A 22,967-nucleotide genomic window follows, 5' to 3' on the forward strand; every position below is an offset into this window, starting at 1 on the left:
CCCCTCATTGATCGCTCCTTCCCACGGGGGCCGTTAATGTTTCGTCGGATCTAATCAGAGGAACGTGACGGGCTAATTGAGCGGCTCGTTGATTGGCTGATGCCCGTCGGACTGACGGAGGCCGGGAGCGTTGCCAGGTAACCTCCCAGCGCTGCAGAAAACTCCATTAGCTGAGTGGATTAGTGTGACACAGAGTAAAGAAGACTGTGAGCACTTAACTCTGACCAGCGCCGACTGACTCCACGGTTTACCGGAAAACTCTTTGACTGACGGCTTTCTTTTATGTCCTACAGGCTGCACGTACAGGAAGACACTCAGCTTGTATTTATCCACATTTCTTATGTGTTCTTCTGTTAAATGCACAAATAACTTTCTAGAAACTCATATTTTCACAACATAAATCTGCTTGTCCAGACTTGTAATATATAAGTTATTACTTTCATAATGACAATATTAGTATATTCTACATTTTAATTCCCACAATGTCTCAATAACTAGTAATAATATTAATGTTTTGAGTGGATTGTGCAGTTGTGTAGTGAAATATCCTCGCTTGGATTCCAGACTTGGGACCTTGAGGCAGATTTTAATGGGTCTGACCCGACAGTCTCATGTCGTTATAGAAACACTCACAAGTCAGAAGTGGGAATTTCCTGAAATGTAGATATTTTAAAATATTCTCATGTTTCAGCATATATGTGACTGGGTTATGTTTCTCTTGCGTCTCTGAGCGTATTGGAGCCTGTTGCCTAGCCAGTTTAGATTTTAGCTTGCTCTTTCATAACGCTGTGTCTATATGTTGGCGAGGTGTGAATACATCTGTCTCGATGTGTGTGTATAAATAAACAAGAGCATGAGAGTGGATGCATGTTGATTAAATTTGGATTTATTTATAGAGTATGGCCACTTGCCAACATCTAACCCCAGATTTCATTTTTATTTCTTGACTTTTGTTGCTTTGAGTCCAATAAAGGTTAAGACATGAAAGACGTCAGTATCTTGTGATGGGATTTTCACATTCTCTCCATTATTAGTTCACAAGCTGCTATTTAGTCGTCCTTTCTTGGCCTGTAAGCGAGACGGTGCCACAGGATCAAAGTCACTGGGCTCCTTCTCCCCTTTGACCGAGAACAGTGAACTCCTCTTTGGCTCCGGAACCAGGAGGACGAGCATCGATGCAGATTAAATCCAGCAAGTACAAAAAGAGAACTCAGCTTACATGCCAAGGTGAATTGTTAGCAGGATAAGTAGGCGCCCGCCTGAGAATCGGTGTGGCATCGCGGGAAGCCAAGCTTGTATTGGCGTCATTAAATATCTGTGTGTGTTTCAGACTGAGCTCATGGGTTTGTTACTGGATCTGTGCACGGTGCTCTTCACTCCTCAGTTCACTCTTGTTCTCTTCTGCCTTGTTTTTGAATCAATTCTTTCTTTGTCCTTGACGTGTTTTTTTAATCATTTTCCTCTCAGCTGCCTGATGCGTCTCACATTGGGATCCTTTGTCCTGACATCCATCACAATGGATTTGTTCTTGTCAGGAATGTTTGATAATACTAGAAAGCCAACAACTTCATTAATGGACTAAAATATTTGGAAAAAAGACCAGACTTTAAAGAAAGCTGCATATTCTGTATCCTTAATGAATACGATGACTATTCCATCAAACTGCATAAAATCTAACAATAAACTCTTTTTTCCCCCCAAGAAATGCAGTCTCTTCATATTTTATCACAATACTGGCTGCAACCAGTACATTTTAATGTTCCTTCAAAAATCTAACAACTTCGTATGTTTTAAAAAAACAAGGTGGCCGAGCTTCATTCAGCCACAGTGAAGGTGTGAAGGAGAGAACCTGCAGGTCTTTCCTTCCTGCTGCTGTCAGTCTGTACAATCAGCACTGCGCCTACCACTGCTCATCACCATCATTCTCAACTGAGCAATAAATACTCAGTTCTCCAGGGCAATAATACTAGTGTGCTATGACTATTACTGCCTGCGTGGAATTGAGTATTCTTCAACTGGCTGAGCTTCTGTTGTTTCTACTGTTGGTATTGGTAATCGTCTGTGTTTGCTTCCTGTTGTTGTCCCATTTTTTGCTGCCTATTCATTATTTTGATAACGTGCGTGTGTGTGTGTGTGTGTGTGTGTGTGTGTGTGTGTGTGTGTGTGTGTGTGTGTGTGTGTGTGTGTGTGTGTGTGTGCGTGCGTGCGTGCGTGCGTGCGTGTGTGTGTGTGTATTACAGTATATTATTGCCACTTTGTTCATGTAATAAATTTACCACTTTGTTTCTAGAAATATTAAATCCTCAAAGTGATGGTCCTGCACTCTAACAAAACCCAGACTGATGTTAGATGTTTATTAATTAATTAATTAATATTTTTATTATGTTGCTGATCTGGGAGGGAAACAGTTTCACACAAAGCTAAAAGGACGTTATAAAAATAGTCTTTGAATTTAAATATAGTCTCTGTGTGTTGAGTCGACATTAATTCTGTGGTTTTCCATGAATAAATATTGATTACAAGCTTCAGTCTTCAGCAGAAAAACAATGTGGTTAATAGCAATTAATTACAGAGAATTGTGTAATTAGTTAGTTACTTTTATTAATTGATTGAGAGCACTAAATATGACATGACATGACATGACATGACATGACATAATAGAATAGAATAGAATAGAATAGAATAGAATTAAACTACTGGCAAAGTTTTGCAATATTAGCTCAAATATCAAATAATTTGATGAGCAAGTTATTACGTAATTGGAAAAAATGATTGGTTGTGACACAGTTAAGTGGCCTGAATGCATCCGTCTATATGACTGTGACCATCCAGACTCCAGAACATGCAGACACCAGAACATGCAGACTCCAGAACATGCAGACTCCAGAACATGCAGACACCAGAACATGCAGACTCCAGAACATGCAGACTCCAGAACATGCAGACTCCAGAACATGCAGACACCAGAACATGCAGACTCCAGAACATGCAGACACCAGAACATGCAGACTCCAGAACATGCAGACTCCAGAACATGCAGACTCCAGAACATGCAGACTCCAGAACATGCAGACTCCAGAACATGCAGACACCAGAACATGCAGACTCCAGAGAGAAAGGCCTGGAAGCCTGGATGAGAGTCCAAAACCACAGCACACCTTTCCTCGATACTCGCGGTGCTGAAAATTACTTCTGAAGCTCCTAATCATTTAAAAGCTATAAATGTACTTTCCTCTGCTGGCATACACATATTTATCTTACTATATGGCCGTTTCAGCAAACAAACTAAAGTTGAAGGAATGTTTTTAGGTCAGAAGTTCCAGTAATGGGGCTGATGATTGAAGTCAGACTCACAGACTGCCCACTGCACATTCACTAACAACCTATTCATTTTAATCTGCTCTGCAATCTATATCGCCTTCATTCTTCCTCTAATTTCATCATCAATTACTATTTCAAAACCCATTCTCTGCTTTGTCACTGGTCTTGTCCTTCCCCTCTGTGCTGTCTTACCGGGGCGGCGCTGTGAGAGAGGCTTTAAACGCCACAGTCATCATTGGTTGCTTCTCAGAGGAGGTTTAACCAGAGACCTTCCTGCCCGGGATTACTCAGGTAACACGCTGTCAGTTACTGACATTGAAAAACACAACTGTAACATTTCCAATCATTAATTCATTCGATTCCAGTCATGAATATATATATCAGTCCTCTCGAGGAGAGCTCGGCCGTTGTGTGTGTGTGTGTGTGTGTGTGTGTGTGTGTGTGTGTGTGTGTGTGTGTGTGTGTGTGTGTGTGTGTGTGTGTGTGTGTGTGTGTGTGTGTGTGTGTGTGTGTGTGTGTGTGTGTGTGTGTTTTCATTCGGCCTGTCAGAGCTGCAGTCAGTGGTCAGCAGAGTTCTCGGACACCTGATTACAGTTTGAAGACTTTGAAATGAATAACTCCGTTAAACCCAGGAACTCTGGTAACATTAGCTAATGAAGCTACTGAACCACTCAGGATGTTTTTACTTCCACCACTGACCCACTGTGCATCTCTTCTCTTTATAGACACTTTATATGCTGAAGAAGTAAGAAAAGAGCCAATAACTGACTCTGCTGGTCCAAATGTCTCTGGTGCTGTACGGACTATCTTTGACCTCCTCTTGATATTTTACCTCGAACATAATTTACTGTCTTACTTCTGTCATTCTCATTAAAACTATGAATCTCCACGCCGCTGACATCGCTTGTCATCTCTCTTCTACCTGCTGCTGACATTGAAGACTGATGAAGTCACATAATACTGGCTGGGTTGTATTAGGGATCTGTGCAGTGTCAGACCCAATACTGTTATCGGTATCAGTACATCCCTACTCTATAGCACTTATTCTCTCATCAGGAAGGATTGATGTTGCCATAAGGAACAACAGCTTGATCAGCCTAGGTTTGGGAGTTACTGAATAAATAGTGTGGATTTAAGAAAGTATTTCCATATTACTTTCAACTCACCTGGACAGGCCTGGACATTACAGTCCTGGTACTCCACAGGGGAGCCACGGCACGCCACGGGGGCACTCTTCCCCTCGGGTCCGCTGCAGGTTCGCCTCCGAGTGCGGTAGCCCTTCGAGCAACTCTGTGAACAGCTGGACCAGGTTTCCCATGAAGACCAGCCTGCACCCGCCACCCTCACCACCGGCGTCTTCAGCAGCTCCTCCACAAGGGCTGCGGGGAGAAGACAGACATTCATGCAGCTTTGATTTAACATTGACGTCAGACATTAAAGAATCTCCAGAGATATAAAGCATGGGAGGTCTGTGGGTAGAAGTGGCGGGATGTACTTGGATCTGACTTCACCAGCAGGCATATGTCTCTGTCTGTCCTCTTCAACCCCGTCTGCATGCTACAGTTCCTTGCTGCCAGTGTTTCATCAGCTTGTCGGAGTCGATGCATCCCCCTACCACCACCACCACCCTCCCACCCCCCGGAGGCTGACGGGGGAGACAGGTAATCGATTCCAGAGAGGGGACCATGACAAAGCCCCCAGTTGAGATTGGTGGACTGTGGCCTTGAGTAACTCTGTGTTAGTTTGTATGTGGGGGAGCTGGACTGTTACCCCGTCGCTAACATTGTGTGTGTGTGTGTGTGGGGGGGGGGGGGGGGGGGGGGGGCTTTAAACATTTCCCTCTGTGATAATAGCTTGTGTGTTTTGTTTACACAACGTTTCAAGTGAAAACACATCGCTGTGGTATTTTTGTTTGAGAAAAGTTTCACTTTTACATGGTAACGTTCTGGAAACGGTGTCTGTTTACACGGAAACGGCAGAAATGCAGTTAATGTAGTTAGCATATAGGGCCATGAGTTGGCGTTGTTGCTTTGTCTTTGTAATGAAACCACACACACACACACACACACACACACACACACACACACACACACACACACACACACACACACACACACACGAGAACACGGATATTGTAGTGGACAAACTACCAAGTTGGATTGTTATTACGGTGACTGTCAAAATAAAAGTACTAAGTTGGATTGTTATTACGGTGACTGTCAAAATAAAAGTATCACGTCCCAGGAGAATATGGACTGGGAGTCATGACACTCTGGAGGAAACTTTGTTCTGATTGGCTCGACTGAGCATGAGCAGAAGAACTAGTTACCAGGGTGATGATGAACATGAACAATACGTGGAGATCGAATATTTCCAGAAAGTGCCTTTTTCACTTGTTTACATAACAAAGGAGTCAAAGGCTTTAGGAATAGTTCCATGCTGGGTAATTAATTCTATGTTTGGCCAAGGTTTTTACTCATAGGAATCAGATGTGAAAGTCAATCCACAATAAAAATGTTTTTTAAGGAATTCAAATTGTATTGCGACTCACTAAAAATGATTAAATCTAAAGTACAGATCTTATACACAATCTTTGAAACACATTTAGTGACCAGGTTTATTGTTTCTTCTGTTTTCATGTTTTATGCAACTGAACTTGCTTTTTTGGAGTCTTTGTGTCTTGATGGTCAGAGAACTCTTTTTCTTCTGTAGCTTTGTTTCATTTATCTAGAATGTAAAGGTAAAGAATGTCTTAATTACTTTTTAGTTGACTGTACTGATGAAAACATGTGCCCCGTAAAGAGAAAAGAAGAATTCAAAGTTCCAGCTTTGGAAATGTTTTCAGTGGCTCCAAGCACTGTTGTTGTGTGTGTTGTGTAAGCAGACCCTTAAAATGATAGAAAAGTTTTGTGTTTTCACTTGAAATCTTTGCTGTTTCAATCTACACAGATGGATTACAGACAGCACATTATAATCCAGTTGATTTTTGAAAAGAATTTGTCATCCTTTCTATTTTCTACTCTTCATAACTTGGTTAATTGAGGCTTCGGCAAAAATCCACAGGGTTCACAAATTTGAACGTTGTTTTTCTAGTCTTCCATATTCATTTAGGTAACTGTCTCCCTGCAGGTGCTGGTGTCAAGTAAAAGTAGGTTTATTCACAGTGCTGCATCCCCCAAAGCAGGATGAATAACAGCAGACAGACTCGTAAATCTATAACAAACACAGTCAATCTGCCCCGAGTTCAGTTCAGGTGAATGAATGAGAATTACCTGTCAGGAATATGTCTTTTGAAGGTTACCCAGCATGAGACTCTGGTTTGTGGGGAACAGATGGGTTTCAAACCTCCACCTGATAATGTGGGAGTCCACCTCCTGAACCTGCTCTGGCAGCTCACTTCAAAGCTCGCTGAGCAAAGGTTGTGTCCTGCAGGAACTGTTGGATAACCGGTACCACGGAGGCAGAACGGACACGCTGAAGTATGCAGTGGAACAAAGCACTGACCACCGTCATGAGGCTGATAGCCGAGCAGGCCTACCCAGTAGAACCCCGGGGTGCAGCGGGGTCCACGCCTCACTGCAAGATTACTGTCAAGACTTTCAGAGTGAAAGAGAGAAAAGATGTTTCATCGAGAAACAACTCATACTACTGTCATAGTAAAGGAGCTACTGCAAAGCTAGAGAGGGAGCCTTTATCAAGTTATGGCCCAAAAGAGCAGGATTATTGTATTTTCTGATGAGCCGGGTCCAGTTTGACCTGATAACTATGCCAGCATATGTTCGGTGCAGTGGTTGGCACATTGGCCTCACAGAAAGAACATCTTTTCTCTGGATTCAGGATTTTCTGTTTGGAGTTTGCTCTCCGTGTGTGTGCGATTTCATGGGATAATCAATTTTCTTGTTGAAAAACATTTAGGACTAATAGACGACTCGTCTGCTTGGGTGTGAATGTGAGTGTGTGTGGTTGTGTGTCTCCAAGCCGTAACTCGAAGTCAGCTGGGTTTGGCTCCAGTGTCGCTAAATTGCCAAGAGGTGTGTTTGTTGATGAGGCCAGCGTGAGTTCTTTTCTCTTTGTGATGCATTATTTGACTTCTACTCAGGTGTGGCTCAGGCCCTGTTTATACCATTCAACTGAAAACACCTCGTTTTTGTTTCAGAATTCCTTTTGTGCCATGGACAATAACATTATTGTTATTGTCATTGTTTATGTGCTGGAGCAGCATTTCAAAAAACTTGCCTTTTCCCGTTTCCATGGAGATCGGGATGGAATGTTTTCAAAAAGTTCTAACTTGAACCCAGAATCCTGCACGTTTCCTCGTGTGTCAGCCGCTCCACTTACTGTCCGTCTCGCAGGCCGCCGTGCCGTCGTTGGGACAGAAGCGCGTTTCCACCTTCCTCCGTCCGATCTGCAGCTCGTGGGGATCGGACAGGTGAGCCCGGCACATGTAGCGCATCCTCTGCTCCTGCCGGGCGCCGCCCTGCGTCACGTTGACGGGCATCCAGGGCGTCCACGGTGTGTTCCTCTTCACCTCCGGACACGCCTCCAGGTTACAGGCCTTATACTCCTGACAGAGGAGGAGGCAGGAAGGATTGAATCAAACCAAATGCTGACAGGGCAATGACAAAAATCACCACTGTTACTATATATATCCTGGTATATGCCAAAATAAAAGCTCAATTTAATAGTACGCATTGTGGAAATGCTTTGCTCATCATTCGAACTACTGCCGCTGTCTATGGCCATTTCAAAGTTGTTGAACCCTTTGCTACGACAACTTGCCAAAGATACTCAACATACTGTGCCTACAATTGTAAAACTATGAAGTCCATGCGCAAGTCAGCACAGTGGTTACTCTCACGCAGTGTGTTGGAGGTCCACTTCAATCACGGACCGCAATAACGTTATACTTTCATAGCAAGGTGCGATCGTGGCCGTGAGTTTGAGACCCCTGGTTTAGACTGGTTTTCTCCTTAACCATTCATCAGACTCTTTGATCTCTGGAAGATTCAAGCCCATCATGGGACAAGGGATATTTTAAGACTGAACCCTTTTGTGCCATTTTATTAGATAAAAAATAACTGCATGAAATGAACAAAATGATATATTTTTTACTTTAAACTAGGGGTGTCAAACACATTTCAGTTCAGGACTCAATGCAGCCCAATTTAATCTGGAGTGGGCCAGCCAGGTAAAATAGTGCCATAATAACCTTTAATTCAAACTTTTTCTTTGTTGTGGTGCAGATGATGAAAATGTTGATATTTTTGCAAAACCAAACAATTATTACTGAAAATGACTACAACCTCAACACAAGACAGTTTTAATGACATTCCAGCTGAAACAGCCTCAGTGTCCAATGATTTCTCCGTCTTCGCTTGTGTAAAACTAAACTAATCAGAGTAAAATAATAATTCCATGAAGTGTTGATTTTCTGTTTGGGTCCGTTTTTGATTGGACAGCGAGTAAAAGTGTCCTCAAAATGTGTGAAAGTCCAACATGTGTTTTTCTCACCAGTGCACATCCCGGGCAGCTGTTGCCATTTTCACAGTTGCGCACTCTGGAGTGAACTCCTCCACCGCACTCGGTGCTGCACTTTGTCCAGGAGCCCCACGGCGTCCAGAAGATGGGCTGCGGACACGACACTCCTTCGTTACAGAACCTGTGGAGACGGCAGAGATACAAACGGGAGGAGGGGAGTTCAAAACTGCAAGCAGCCAAAAATCCTGCAGAGACGAGAAGATTTTAAGACTCGGGTCACATTTTCTAATTCTGCCAGTTAAAAAGCTGAAACTCTGCATCCAGATTATTTTATAGGCTGTTTTTCTGACAAACAGCCTGGGCAATGCACATAATATATGAACATAATTTTTGACTGCCTATAAAGAGCCGTGTGTGTACCTGATCCCCTTAATATATGGCTGCTGGAACACTCTGTGGAAGCCTTCATCTTCACGTGTGCCAAGTGCCATCTGCGACACACACTTAATAATCTATACGGCGATGCATCGGCTTGAAATCAGTTTTGGAGATGAGGAAAATGTTGTGAGGAAGCAACGCTGTGGTGATGTGGAGCAACAATTGCACTACAAGAAAAAAAACCTACTTGAGATGATCTGCATTGAATATTCTCCCTGAACCGCTGAGAACATTACAGCTGAAGTGTGGTGAAAGTAATTCAAGTACACTGAGTTCATGCATGCAGTCACAAATATGACTTCAGTACGAAACCCACTAACTGTTTCTCCACATGGAAGGTCCAATTGGTCCCTCCTGCTTGATGAGCTTCACCTCGGGGATACAATCCCACCCTATGCATAAAGCAATGTTCCCCAAAAAACTGATAAATCACATCAGACAAATGTATTTTGGCCATTTGATCTACAGCATTGGTCTAAAATGACCCATATTCATTGTCCATTTGATTTAATGCTGAAACTGTTTCTTTGCTGTATCTGTTGACTTCACTTTATTTTATGATTGAGTACCAAGTATCGGTTTATTATCTTGTTTTCTTTTTATTTGGGCATGTCATTATGTCAATTTATCCTTTCTTATCTTATGAACAAAAATAGGTTTTATATTATTACATCAATTTTACACACGCAGGTCATAAATAACCCATTTATCAAAGTGTGATTTTCTATGATATTAATTCAAACTGTAACAATAACTGGCTTTAAATAATCACTTTAGCTGTGATTTGGGCCAAACAATCATCATTTAATATCTGAAGCATGTTTATTTGTCATTGTATCACACCAACCGTATCAGTAGTTGGATTGCTATTCTGGGTGACTTCATGTATACTGTGTACTATGTGTACTGTATAAATCTACCAAGTCCAGGAGAACATGGACGGGCAGTCCGGACTCTCTGGAGGAAACATTGTTCTGATTGTTCATCTACTGAGCATGTGCAGAAGAACTATTCACTGTGTCTGCGGTGCACATGCACAGCAGCAGCGTTTCAGAAAAGTTGTATTTTCCACCATTTCCAGGGAGACGGAGGTGTCGTGGTTCTGAGCCCCGTCGTCGTGGAAACGGACACCCAGAATGCAACAAACGTTTTCCATTTCCTTAAAGGGAAAACCGTAAAATGTTGTGCCATAGCCTGAAGTGGGTTGTTGTCACGGGGAGCCTGCTCACCTTTCATCCCTGCTCGGCCCCACACAAACGCGTCCACCGTGTCGTGGCGAAGGATTGTTACAGGAACGCTGCCGCAGCTCGAACCCCGTCCCACAGGTTGTGCTGCACTGTCCCCATGACGACCACGGTGTCCATCCTCCATTTCTGTGGGAACAAACACATGGAAACATGTCAGCCACCATCATTTTTAAATCAGTGAGGTGAAGTAGAAACCTGCATAATAAGTCAGGATTACTTCCAGTGTTTCTATTTTACAGAGTTCCCTGATGCTAACGGGGGAAAACAGCTTTATGGCTGGAGCCGACTAATTATTCCTCTCATTCTGAATTTCTGAGAAAAAAACCACACGTGAAAACACAAAAAGGGATTCTGACTGGGAAACATTCATTCAATTTGCCTAAGTGCTTTGTTCCTGGGTAGCACTTCTCATGATTTAATTGCCACTTTCTGCAAAAGCACAATTCAATCTGGACACCCAGGATTAAATCTGGCATGACTTTCCAACAGGATGAAAGTGTGTGAGCTCTTCGTCCCAGCTCCGCTCTCTGTGACACTGATTGGCTAATTTCTCACAAGACAAAGGGAGTGAGATGTGTCACGTGAAGAATCTGGACGTCGCCTACATTTTTAAATTAGATTGCCCTCTTTCATTATCTTATCACATGTTGTGTCGGAGTGTAAAATGTACCTGGAGGTGGGAAAGTCAAAGTCACAGGAGCCACTGCCGCTGATCACAGACTGATTTCATTAGTCCGTCCAGGTCTGCCCATTAAACATCAGAGGCTGTCTATGTTTTGGATGTTGTGATGTCATGAGTGTATTTATTCTTTTGTAACTTGTTCTTCTAATAAAGGTTTCTGGATCGAACTATAAACACCACAATAGAAACTGTAATGCAGCCAACTACAACCACTCCTTGTTATTACTCATACTGATGATATAAAGACCAGATTTATCTCGTTATCGCTATAAACTTTAAATAAAAATCCTAGGACAGTGTAATATGTTTAATTTTGGGGTTATTCAAATCAATATCACCTCAAGAAATGTGGAAATCTTCACAAAAACGAACAATTATGACAGAAAATGACAATAATCTCAACATAAAACAACTCTAATGAAACCTGGTGCAGAATACAGTGAAATGTACAAAATATAGTGGCTGCATTATGCATGTTTTATTTAACAGAGTGTCCACTACGTTTTCTTTTGCTTAGTAGTTTGGTCGGATTGGAGCCTCTTGCAGGCAGTCAAGAGGCTCCAACCCAGTCGTCAAGATATCCAACTGGTCCCTAACTGATCTCGCAGTACCAATTTCTAGCACAAGGTGGTGTATTGAGTCATTTAAAGAAGGTAACATAGCAATGGCAGGAGGTCTTGGTTACTCCACAGTGGTGTGATTTTTCTTCTAGTTTTGATCCATTGGGCACAATTTGGAAGCAACCACGAGAAATAAGCAAAGAGGCAAATCTTTGACAGCTTAGCAAAGAACAGATCAACACAGATACTCGAAGCACAACAGAGGCATGAATTGAATTTTACATAGTGCAACTCCTCCTATTCCTAGAAATGGTATGTCTAAACAAGTATTTGTCATTGGTGTGTGTATTTCTCAGATTTACTTGGTGAAAGGCTAATGTTCTTTATTTACTAAAAAAAAAAAAAGAGGTTAACCCCCCCTCAAAATAAGAACCTTAGCGGAAGCGGAAGGTGTTGCTAGAACAAAGAGACTAATAGTACAGAATGAAAGATAATCTGAAAAAAGCTTGCAGACATATGGATGAAAACCTAAAGACAAAACAGAAATACGTTTCTTGGAGAACTTCAATCTAAAGCAACACTTCAACTAGTCAACAAATGATCAGCTGTGTGTCTGTGGATCGAACAGAAGTGAGTCTACTATGAAAAATGGACATGGAGTTCAAACTAACCCACAGGCCCCGACCGGTCGCGCTCACTAATGTGTGGCGGAGTCATTTCCTGAGTGCAGGATTGTGATCTGTGACTCCGCCCCCTTCCAGTCTGCAGCACGGTGATGAGCCTCCCCTATGGCGACTCGGAGACCTGTCATTTCTGAGCTCTTTGATTTTGACAATTCTTTCTAGTAATTTCTGTTTCCTAGGATGGTTCACTACAACACTTTGCTCATTTCTTTATCGGAAATGTACGTTGGTATGACATGTCACGAAGCATGTAACCCATTCCTCTGTGGAATGCTTTTGCCTGAAATAAATAAAATGATATATAAAATAATAATAATACATAATAAAAAAAAAAATAATTTCTCCGTGGAAAACTGTAATTAAACATCACCTAAATGACTAAACTAAACTAAACTAATAACCTTTTTCTTCTGGCTGCTTGGGAGGGGAGACGTGTCAGAGAGGAAAAAGTATAAAGGTAAATGGTGTTTAGATTTTTTACCTTTATACTTTTGATATTGTTTAATTGTTCTGTACAAGTAAAAGACCAGAAGAAAAGTCACACAGAACCGACCGTTGCCTGGCCTTTCAGAAAACACGACAGCTAAAACCAGGAAGACACTCAGGACGTCCCCGCTGCTGGTCTCACCTGAGGGTGGCTTCTGGAAATGAACTGCTTTATTGATGGATTCCTCAATGTTCATCATGCATGATGGCTGCGGCCTGTTGATTGGCTTCCAGTTGCAAGGGTTTGATCCACATATGTCTCAGCGTCATTGAGCAAGACATGCCTGTGGTGTGTGAGCACCTTGCCTGGCTGCTGTCACGCTTGGTGTGTGTGTGAGTGTGTGTGAATGGGTGAATAGGAAAGACTGTGGAATGTGCATTGAAACTGCTCAAGCAATAACATGCACTGTTCTGTATCATTAAAAGTTCCTTCACCATATCCAGGACACTAATCTGCATCTCCACACCCATGACGGCCCATCATGTACCCAGGCCAGCTTGAAAGAAGAGGCATATATAAACATATATACTGCTAATAAACCAGCTCTCCATCAGATCTCCTCTGCATGGCATCAGTGTCATGTACTGTCAGCTTCTAGGCTCCGTTTACACGTTTCAAATGAAAAAGCATTGTTTTTGCGTTTACATGACAACGTTCTGAAAACGATGTTCATTTAGACGGAAACGGCAGAAATACTGAAAACAATGTGATTTTCATGTCGGGCCACTAGTGGGTGCTGTTGTCTTTGTAAAGAAACCACACAGACATGCAGCAGAGAACAATCCACTCAACTCGAACAACAGGAGGACACCGACATTCCAGAGGACACACCATCAAGTTGAATTGTTATTACGGTGACTGTCAAAATAAAACTACCAAGTTGGATTGTTATTACGGTGACTGTCAAAATAAAACTACCAAGTTGGATTGTTATTACGGTGACTGTCAAAATAAAACTACCAAGTTGGATTGTTATTACGGTGACTGTCAAAATAAAACTACCAAGTTGGATTGTTATTACCTTGACTGTCAAAATAAAACTACCAAGTTGGATTGTTATTACGGTGACTGTCAAAATAAAACTACCAAGTTGGATTGTTATTACGGTGACTGTCAAAATAAAACTACCAAGTTGGGTTGTTATTACGGTGACTGTCAAAATAAAACTACCAAGTTGGGTTGTTACGTGACTCTCAACTACTGTATAAATACTCTCAACAGTTGATGACTAGAGGTTAGAGGTGGACTTGGGATTGGAGGGTCCCGCTGCCAGACCCTTGACCCCCAACAGCTCTTAGCGTTCCTCCGACAAATAAGAATGAGGAGACTTCAGATCCGTGTTTAAGAGCCTGGTGATTCACTCCCCCATATACCACCAGGAATGCCTGGATGGCCCCTACGTAGAACAAAACAAAGACATTCAATGCTTGTCCTCATGCTGGGTCAGAGGGCAAATTGTACTGTGAGCAGTAAAAGTCAGAATCAGTGGAGGCTCTGAGTGAGGTTTAGGAGAATCGTTGACACTCTGCCTGATTTCAAACTGCGCAAATGAGCTAAATGAGGGGATTACTGTGCCGTCACAGCTTCTAATAACCCCACTTTGAAAAAGCTTGATGAACCAAGACAGAAGACATTATAAGATTACTCAACCTCAGAAACAGAGGGAAGTGTTACAGCAACTATCACAAAACACTTTACAATCCTTTTTAGGAGACGGTTTAATGCCTAACAAAGCGGCGCCAAGAACGGAGTGAGTCTCTATTTTCACACTGATGCAGGCTTCAGTTTCCCGTCTCATGGCTGCGCTGGCAGAATAGCAAATGTACATGAACACGCCTGTGGACCCATTGATGTGTTGCTCCTGGAATAAGTGTTGCTCCTCTTTGCTGTTGGTGTGAATTCTTAACTTTCTGTCATTTTCACAGAGTTTGTACTTCTTTATCTGGCCTGGCACAGTTTTCGACCAGCAGCTGAGGTTTGAGCTTAACACAGATGACATTTTGAAACAAAGCCATCCCCGACAGTCTCTCCTGCAGGAGCTCAGGTCCTTTAGTGTGAGCAAAAACATCTTCACAGCTTTTTATTACTCTTTCATTGAGAGCATCAGCACCTTTTCCTTCACCTGCTGCTTCCACTCCATCTCCATACAAAATAGAATTCGACTGGTGGGTGTTGTCGAGACCTGCTCCAGAATGATGGGGTTCCCTGTCAGAGCGCTCTCCACCCTTTGTGAGCAACAGACTGTGAGGAAGGCCAGCAAGATCCTCCAGCACCCGTCACTCCGGCTGTTCCCTGCATTCCAGTGGCTCCCGTCCGGACGTCGTCTTCGCTGCCCAGCCTGTCGGACTCAAAGGAGGAGGGGAGACTTCTGTCCCCAGAGCGGTCCTCCTCCTCAGTGCTCAGCCAAGCCTGACCGGCTGTCTCCCTGCCGGCGCTCACAGAGCCCCCCAACACCCCCAACACCCCCAACACCCCCAACACCCCCAACCCCAGCATTGTTTCCCTGAATCTCCAGTGTAGGGAGCATCGATGATAACGTTATTAACAAGAGCAGCGGTTTGGTCTGAGCATTGAAAGGCAGACATGATGCTCACACTGAGTAAGTTTCACAATTACACAGCAACATTTTGAAAATGACTTCCATTCACACGGAACAAGTTGGATTGTTATTACGGTGCCTGTCAAAATAAAAGTACCAAGTTGGATTGTTATTACAATGACTGTCAAAACAAAAGTACCAAGTCCAGGAGAACATGGACTGTGAGTCATGACACCACGAAGGAAGGCAGAGGGCAGAGAATGGCCCACTGCATGTAACTCTGTCTGATCCACAATTACTTTACTGATTTTTGCTTTTGTCTCTAATAAGCTTTGTTATAGATCTTTGGTACAAAATGACGGTCGTCATTTTCCAATCCCAACACATGGTTTGGATGTTTCTTGCCCCGTTCACATGCCAAAGTGTTTTTGGGACAACGAAGTCCATGATGTTCTGATGGTGTATGAGCACCTTGCAGAGCAGCCGTCACCATTGGTGCATGTGTGAATGGGTGAATGTGAATTCCCCAGTGCAGTGAAGCTAATGTACATTTAAAATAACAGCAGGATAGAACTGATCTGAACCCAAATCATTTCTTGTTCTCTTAACAACCTGTCTCAGCTAAACGTGTTTGTACTTATAATTGCTGTAGCGTCCCGTCATCATAGTGTTCCTATATGTCGTTACTTTGGGCAGATACTTTAAGTCCAAGTTCACTTGAGCTACTCTCACAGCAGATAATCTGTTTCATGGGGAATGCAGGTCAGTTTAATTGTGATTAGGTTCCATGCAGTGCGTTTCAGGATTTAAACAAGGCCAAATTAAAATGATTTAAGAGCTGCGGCAATAATTCACAGCTGGAACTAAAAGAATCAATAAAAATGCGCTTGTTTTTTTGGTGTACATGAGAAAAGTCTGACAATAATACTGTTGATGTGGTATAAAAGCCTGTTTGCCTGATCTTTACAATCGTTCTGCAATCAAGCCGCAGAAACAATACTGAATTGTTCCACTTTGATTGTAAACAAAGATTTGTCAACTTGAGTGAAAAGACCTTTCCACTGAACACATGGTTTGATTATTACATTACATCAGCATTATTTGTCACATTGAATCCAATCAGTGTTTTCTAGTTTCCTTGTTTTACTTTATGAGGATTCCTCTTTTCACCTGTCTCATTAACCACGTGTCCTCCAACCAGCACCGACTGATTCCCTGCTCTGATTGCTTGTGTGTCATTGAATACCCATCAATGAGGCGGCCCAGCACTTTGTCCAGAACATTTTGCTGAGTCATGGTTTTAACCTCGGTCAATCTCTTCCTCACCTGGAGCAGTTGGAGACCTCGATGGTGGGACCCTCACAGTTTTTGCCTCTACATCGGGGGGCGGGACTGTCACAGGATCTGGAGCGACACAAACAGGAGCTCACGCCGTCGACGCCGTCCTCGTTGTTGCAGGGTTGCCACTGCGCCCAGGGCCCAAAGCCTCCGTTAGTGGTCTGGTTTCGCAGCTGAAAAGCAAACATTCATCACATGAATCACTTCAGGCAGTGGACTCGGACCCGGGGTCCGGGACGCCAGCATCCACTTCGGCTGTCAAATGGTAAAAACTGGATCTTCATAGAAGCTCGAGCTGCACTGACACCACTTTTTTAATGGACAAGCACAAGTACAAGAATCGACTTACCAATACCAGTATTCATCAAAGTCTAATTTAGTCTTCATACACAAACAATATGCAAATGTAATGTGTTGCCGTGAACCACCTTCCTACAGCCTGGGCGTCGACGCTACACACACCACCAACAGCTATGAGGCGCTACAGCTACTGTGTCTACAATGAGAACAGTAGCGTCTCTACGCTCCGTCCTCTGCTACTGTCCCCTGCAGAACGACGGTGCGAGCTCCACATGCTTCAGTTCGCTGTTAATGAGTGTTTCAGTCATACCTTAATCATGTGTAGAATGTAGCATCGCTGGTGTGTGAGCCTGAAACTCTTTAGCATATAGCATGTAGCCTGTAGCCTGTAGCCTCAGCTCGGTGTAGAATCCTCTTGATCCTCTGAGCAGTTAAACTAATAAACGACATCGTTCTAACTCTGCTGGTCCAAATGTCTCTGGTGATGAAGTTCCTGGTGTCGTACGAAGTGTCTTTCTCCTCTTCTTCATATTTTGTCAGAACAGTCTTATTTTTATCATTCTCATTAATATTACCGAATCTTCAAAACGCTGACATGGCTACTTGCTGCTGACTGATGTCGTCTCAGTATACCCGAAGGGTTGTATCAATGATCTTTTTCTGAGTACGAATGTATTTATTTATTTAATAATTGGATACCCGCTTGAGATGTAACATCTCGTTTGCGAGGGAGTCCTACAACAAGCATCTCGAAACAAGATAATAAGAAAATAAGAATAAAAAGAAAAGCAAAATGGCAAAACAACAACGACAGAAACAATAACATTCAAAACACACAACATGCATACAGGACAGTAGCTTTCGGCAATTCTCTGAATTCTGCAAAATTCAGAATGTGAGTTAGCCGTGCAGTAATCGGTACCTGATTCCTGATATTGATATTGGCATTAGTGCGTCTGTAAAAGAAAGTGTTTTGGAATCTAAAACAGACGGGAAAAACTGTCCATTAGTATTGACAGCCTTTCTTGGAGGTATTCTGGGGATGCTTCAAGGGGAAAGATTGGGAGCCACTGATGGAAAGTCGCCTTAAGAGGCAGTACACGACTTCTGCTGTCAGATGAGACATTTTCCTCGAAGACAAAGAGCTCTTCAAGGTAAATGGAAGGAATTTATTACTATAGAAATACCTCCAGCCAGCTTCAGCTCAGTGAAGTCTAATATATTCCATTTCACCTTTTCCTGCCTCCGCTATAATATTCTTTACCTAGATTTTTTTTCAACACAAGTATTTTGGTCATGCATGAAAATAAACCACGATCACATCTGAAGTGTGAGTCCCTGAGTCTCCCAGCCCAGGACTCTGTGTCCTGTTGACAGCTTACAGTGAACCCTGCAGGAGCGTCAGACTTACTGGGCAGAGGCTGATGTTCTGCTTCCACTGGCTCATGTTGGAGCTGTCCTCCAGCGTGGTGCATCTGCGCTGCCTGAAGTCCCAGCCGCAGTACGGGTCCCTGGCCTCCAAACACAGCCTGCCAGGGGAACGACAAGCACACCGGTTCTGTCAGCAGCTTGTTTAGTTATTACAACAAAACAGGACAGCAAGAAACACTCAAGGAAATGTTCAAGACTGGCACGCATTGTTTTTGTGTTTATTGTTAAAGGAAAGTTTTGCATTTTCAAAAAGTTCCACCTTAGGTGCTGTTTTCAAAAGGTTGTGTTTCCAGGAGCTCGTTGTGTTTCCAGGAGCTCGTCGTGTTTCCAGGAGCTCGTTGTGTTTCCAGGAGCTCGTCGTGTTTCCAGGAGCTCGTTGTGTTTCCAGCAGCTCGTTGTGTTTCCAGGAGCTCGTCGTGTTTCCAGGGGCTCGTCGTGTTTCCAGGGGCTCGTTGTGTTTCCAGAGGCTCGTTGTGTTTCCAGAGGCTCGTTGTGTTTCCAGGGGCTCGTTGTGTTTCCAGAGGCTCGTTGTGTTTCCAGGGGCTCGTTGTGTTTCCAGCAGCTCGTCGTGTTTCCAGAGGCTCGTTGTGTTTCCAGGAGCTCGTTGTGTTTCCAGAGGCTCGTTGTGTTTCCAGGAGCTCGTTGTGTTTCCAGGGGCTCGTTGTGTTTCCAGGGGCTCGTTGTGTTTCCAGGGGCTCGTTATGTTTCCAGAGGCTCGTTGTGTTTCCAGGACCTCGTTGTGTTTCCAGCAGCTCGTTGTGTTTCCAGAAGCTCGTTGTGTTTCCAGGGGCTCGTTATGTTTCCAGAGGCTCGTTGTGTTTCCAGGAGCTCGTTGTGTTTCCAGAGGCTCGTTGTGTTTCTAGAGGCTCGTTGTGTTTCCAGGACCTCGTTGTGTTTCTAGAAGCTCGTTGTGTTTCCAGGAGCTCGTTGTGTTTCCAGAGGCTCGTTGTGTTTCTAGAGGCTCGTTGTGTTTCCAGGACCTCGTTGTGTTTCTAGAAGCTCGTTGTGTTTCCAGGAGCTCGTTGTGTTTCCAGCAGCTCGTTGTGTTTCTAGAAGCTCGTTGTGTTTCCAGGAGCTCGTTGTGTTTCCAGAGGCTCGTTGTGTTTCTAGGAGTTCGTCGTGTTTCCAGGAGCTCGTTGTGTTTCCAGGAGCTCGTTGTGTTTCCAGAAGCTCGTTGTGTTTCCAGGAGCTCGTTGTGTTTCCAGGAGCTCGTTGTGTTTCCAGCAGCTCGTTGTGTTTCTAGAAGCTCGTTGTGTTTCCAGGAGCTCGTTGTGTTTCCAGGAGCTTGTTGTGTTTCTAGAAGCTCGTTGTGTTTCCAGGAGCTCGTTGTGTTTCCAGGAGCTCGTTGTGTTTCCAGAGGCTCGTTGTGTTTCCAGGAGCTCGTTGTGTTTCTAGAAGCTCGTTGTGTTTCCAGGAGCTCGTTGTGTTTCCAGGAGCTCGTTGTGTTTCCAGAGGCTCGTTGTGTTTCCAGGGGCTCGTTGTGTTTCCAGGAGCTCGTTGTGTTTCTAGGAGCTCGTCGTGTTTCTAGAAGCTCGTTGTGTTTCCAGAGGCTCGTTGTGTTTCCAGGAGCTCGTTGTGTTTCCAGGAGCTCGTTGTGTTTCCAGGAGCTCGTTGTGTTTCTAGAAGCTCGTTGTGTTTCCAGGGGCTCGTTGTTTTTCCAGGAGCTCGTTGTTTTTCCAGGAGCTCGTTGTTTTTCCAGGAGCATTGATATTAACAGACACTCCAAATGCAAAACGTTTAGTCTTCTCACTTCAAAACGTTGTCTTGAAAACGAGGCTTTAGACACGCTGAACCTCGGAGAGAGACAGCAGCTGCACAACCATTTTTACTTGAGAAAAAAGTTACAAGCTCATAAAGGTTCAGTCATCGGAGCTGCAATCCTAATTTTCATACCAGTAATGAGTTACTTGATGGGTCCCTGGCCCTGATGGGCGCCCCAGTTAATGTGTCCTCCAGACTGACTGCAGCCCCACATCTTAGGAGTTACACAAACCTTTGAAAGCCTTTTTGATGAAACGTTTGCTTCTCGGCTTCCTGAACAACAACCACAATATTAAACATGGTACATCAACCAAACGGTGATTAAATATTTGTAAGCTCCTCCAGTAAAACAGGAGCTTAATGGCGGCTAATTAAATCTAAAGCCGTTAATGACGAGGCTGAGCCTCCAGAGCTGATCTGAATGCTTCAGGAACGCAGAATAAAAGGCACGGAGAGAAAAACTCCTCTCTTCAGTTTGAGCATCCCTCTCCTTCACATCCCCCCTTTTGTCTCTCTCTCTTACTTCACCCAGCCCTCCCTCCCTCTCGCCTCCCTCCCTGTACTTCTTCGCTGGCTAATTACAGCGTTGTGGATGTTCTTGCTCCCCTCTTTCCACCCGGCTGAAAGGAGAGAGTCTTGTTGTTGTTGTTGTTGTTGTTGTGTTTTTCCGCTCCTGGCACAGGCTTCCAGGCTTTATTTGAAGAGCCCTGCAGTGTTTCAGGCAGGAGGTTGAGGAATCTCCATGCGTTGATACAACTTTCTGTGCCAAAGCCGGGGCTCTGAGGCAAAACCCGAGGTCGCCTTCGGATTCCATAATGACATTACTGCTTAGTCAGCGATTCAGAGGTGACCCCACCCGCAGGAGCGAGTCCCTGCGGCAGACAGAGGAGGATACCTCGCCGTGTGAGCGGGTCACACTGACTGGCGTGTCCCTTTAATTAAGTGACACTATCAAACTGACGGCGGAGGCAATCTCCAGTAGAGATGAAACAATAATTGTAATGAGGTCGGCCACAAATTCACAGTCCAGTGATTGTAATAGTCCAATGGAGGCGGTGGAGCTCGCTGCTATTTTGGCTCAAGGTCGTCCATATTGTCTCTGATGACTTTGATGTGTGGAGATGGCATACCACCACCCTGGCTTCCACTATTCCATCAGCTCAGCCAAATCATTTTGTTAATGCAAACTTCAGGGGTGAAAAATGTTAAGTGAAACGGAGAGGTGGTAACCATTTGAAGCCTAATTAGCTGTGGGTAATGTGTGCCCACTGGGGGGCTGGGAGGGTTCCCACCTCTGAGAAAAGACACATTTCGTCCTGGATTCCTCCTGCTCAGATTAATTTAGAACAAAATGCCAGTGGAATTGCAAGAAAATGACTGTGGTTCAGGGAGGGAGCTCTGAGGGGACAGAAAAACTGTTTCAGCTGAAAGAAATGCTGACAAACAGATAAAAGTGCAGCCGTGTATCGGGGTTAAGACTATGGGCAGCAGGCCTTCATTCTCTCACACACCAGAAACATGAGGGAAGCTAAGAGTCTGCTTATGTGTGATTTTAGTATCTTTAATGTTGTCTTGTCTGGTTGATGTGGGGGGTCGGTCTTGGTATGCGTCTCTGTGTGTTAAACATTGTCCTCTGAATGTCTTTGTTATGTACAGATTGTCTTTTACTTGCCACGGGACTGCAGATGTGAATTAGCCTCCGATGCATCAAATGGTTAAATTTATGTTTAAATTGTACACGGTCCCTGTTAAATAAATAAATGAAAATAAAAAACAACATTTCCCCCTAAATATATAGTTTTTGCTTTCTCGTCTCAGAAAAATCTTTGCTTTTACAAAGGAATCTTTTTGCCTGTTTAGAGGCATCATTCACACAAAAAAGGTTTGTTTTCCCTCGTTTACAAAGACGGAGCCAGAATATTTTGGAAAAATTTTCCACATTTTTAAGGAAACTGAGTTGAAGTGCTTTCTACAAGTTGCATTTCCCTCTGTTTCTGTGGAAATGGAGCCCAAACATTTTGGAAAAGTTGCATTTTTCCTGGTTTCTATGGAAATGGAGTTGTGAAAGTTGTGTTTTACCCCCGTTTCCACGTAGAGGTGGCTCCGCGTACCGTTGCCATGTAAAGTCTCACAATCACTCAACAACACCTTTGCATTGGGAACACGTTGAGTTTGGAACACTTCTTATCGAGCTGATATAAACTCTCAAGTTTGCACAGTGAATAAAATGCTATATAACCACCAACATAACTGTGAACAGAAGAAGCCTTAATAATTCCAAACCCAAAACACACTCACTGTTTTGTGTTTTCACTTGAAAACGCTGTTGTGTTGTCATGTAAACTTGGATGAAGTGGCCAGAAGTTGGATGAATTTACATTTTTAAAAAAGCAAGTTACGACAAGTATTCACGCCCTAACTCGCAAATAAAACTAGGTTTAGTTCAAATTTGAGCAAAAACTGTCTCTTTTCTGAACGTCAGCGTCACAATTTGATAGATTTCTAATAAATACTGCAGGAGCGTCTCACAATTCTTTGTATACAAACAGCAAAATCCTTTATTCTGTTATATATTGCATACAAATGCAGCCCTCTACTAGAATAATACAATTTGTGCTTTCTCCACCAGCAGCCAGTTTTAATAAACGAGGATTTACTATTTGAGGAAAATAGAGCGGTGTACCGGGGCGTTTAGCTCTTGC

The 22,967-nt window shown here is 43.5% G+C and overlaps 1 protein-coding gene across 1 annotated transcript in view; it reads right to left on the reverse strand.

The window, feature by feature from the left end:
• Nucleotides 1-22,967, reverse strand: part of sema5ba (sema domain, seven thrombospondin repeats (type 1 and type 1-like), transmembrane domain (TM) and short cytoplasmic domain, (semaphorin) 5Ba) — a gene marked incomplete at its 3' end in the record, with an annotated part of 276,170 nt that overhangs the window by 22,709 nt on the left and 230,494 nt on the right. The window contains exons 13-18 of the mRNA XM_080478145.1: nt 18,485-18,602; nt 16,762-16,946; nt 10,467-10,610; nt 8,833-8,980; nt 7,660-7,885; nt 4,488-4,700 (exon numbers count right to left, since the gene is read on the reverse strand). Coding sequence (XP_080334271.1) covers nt 4,488-4,700; nt 7,660-7,885; nt 8,833-8,980; nt 10,467-10,610; nt 16,762-16,946; nt 18,485-18,602 — 1,034 coding nt within the window. The remainder of the gene's footprint in view (nt 1-4,487; nt 4,701-7,659; nt 7,886-8,832; nt 8,981-10,466; nt 10,611-16,761; nt 16,947-18,484; nt 18,603-22,967) is intronic.

Source organism: Lipophrys pholis (assembly GCF_963383615.2).
Source record: "Lipophrys pholis genome assembly, chromosome: 13".
Taxonomy (NCBI): domain Eukaryota; kingdom Metazoa; phylum Chordata; class Actinopteri; order Blenniiformes; family Blenniidae; genus Lipophrys; species Lipophrys pholis.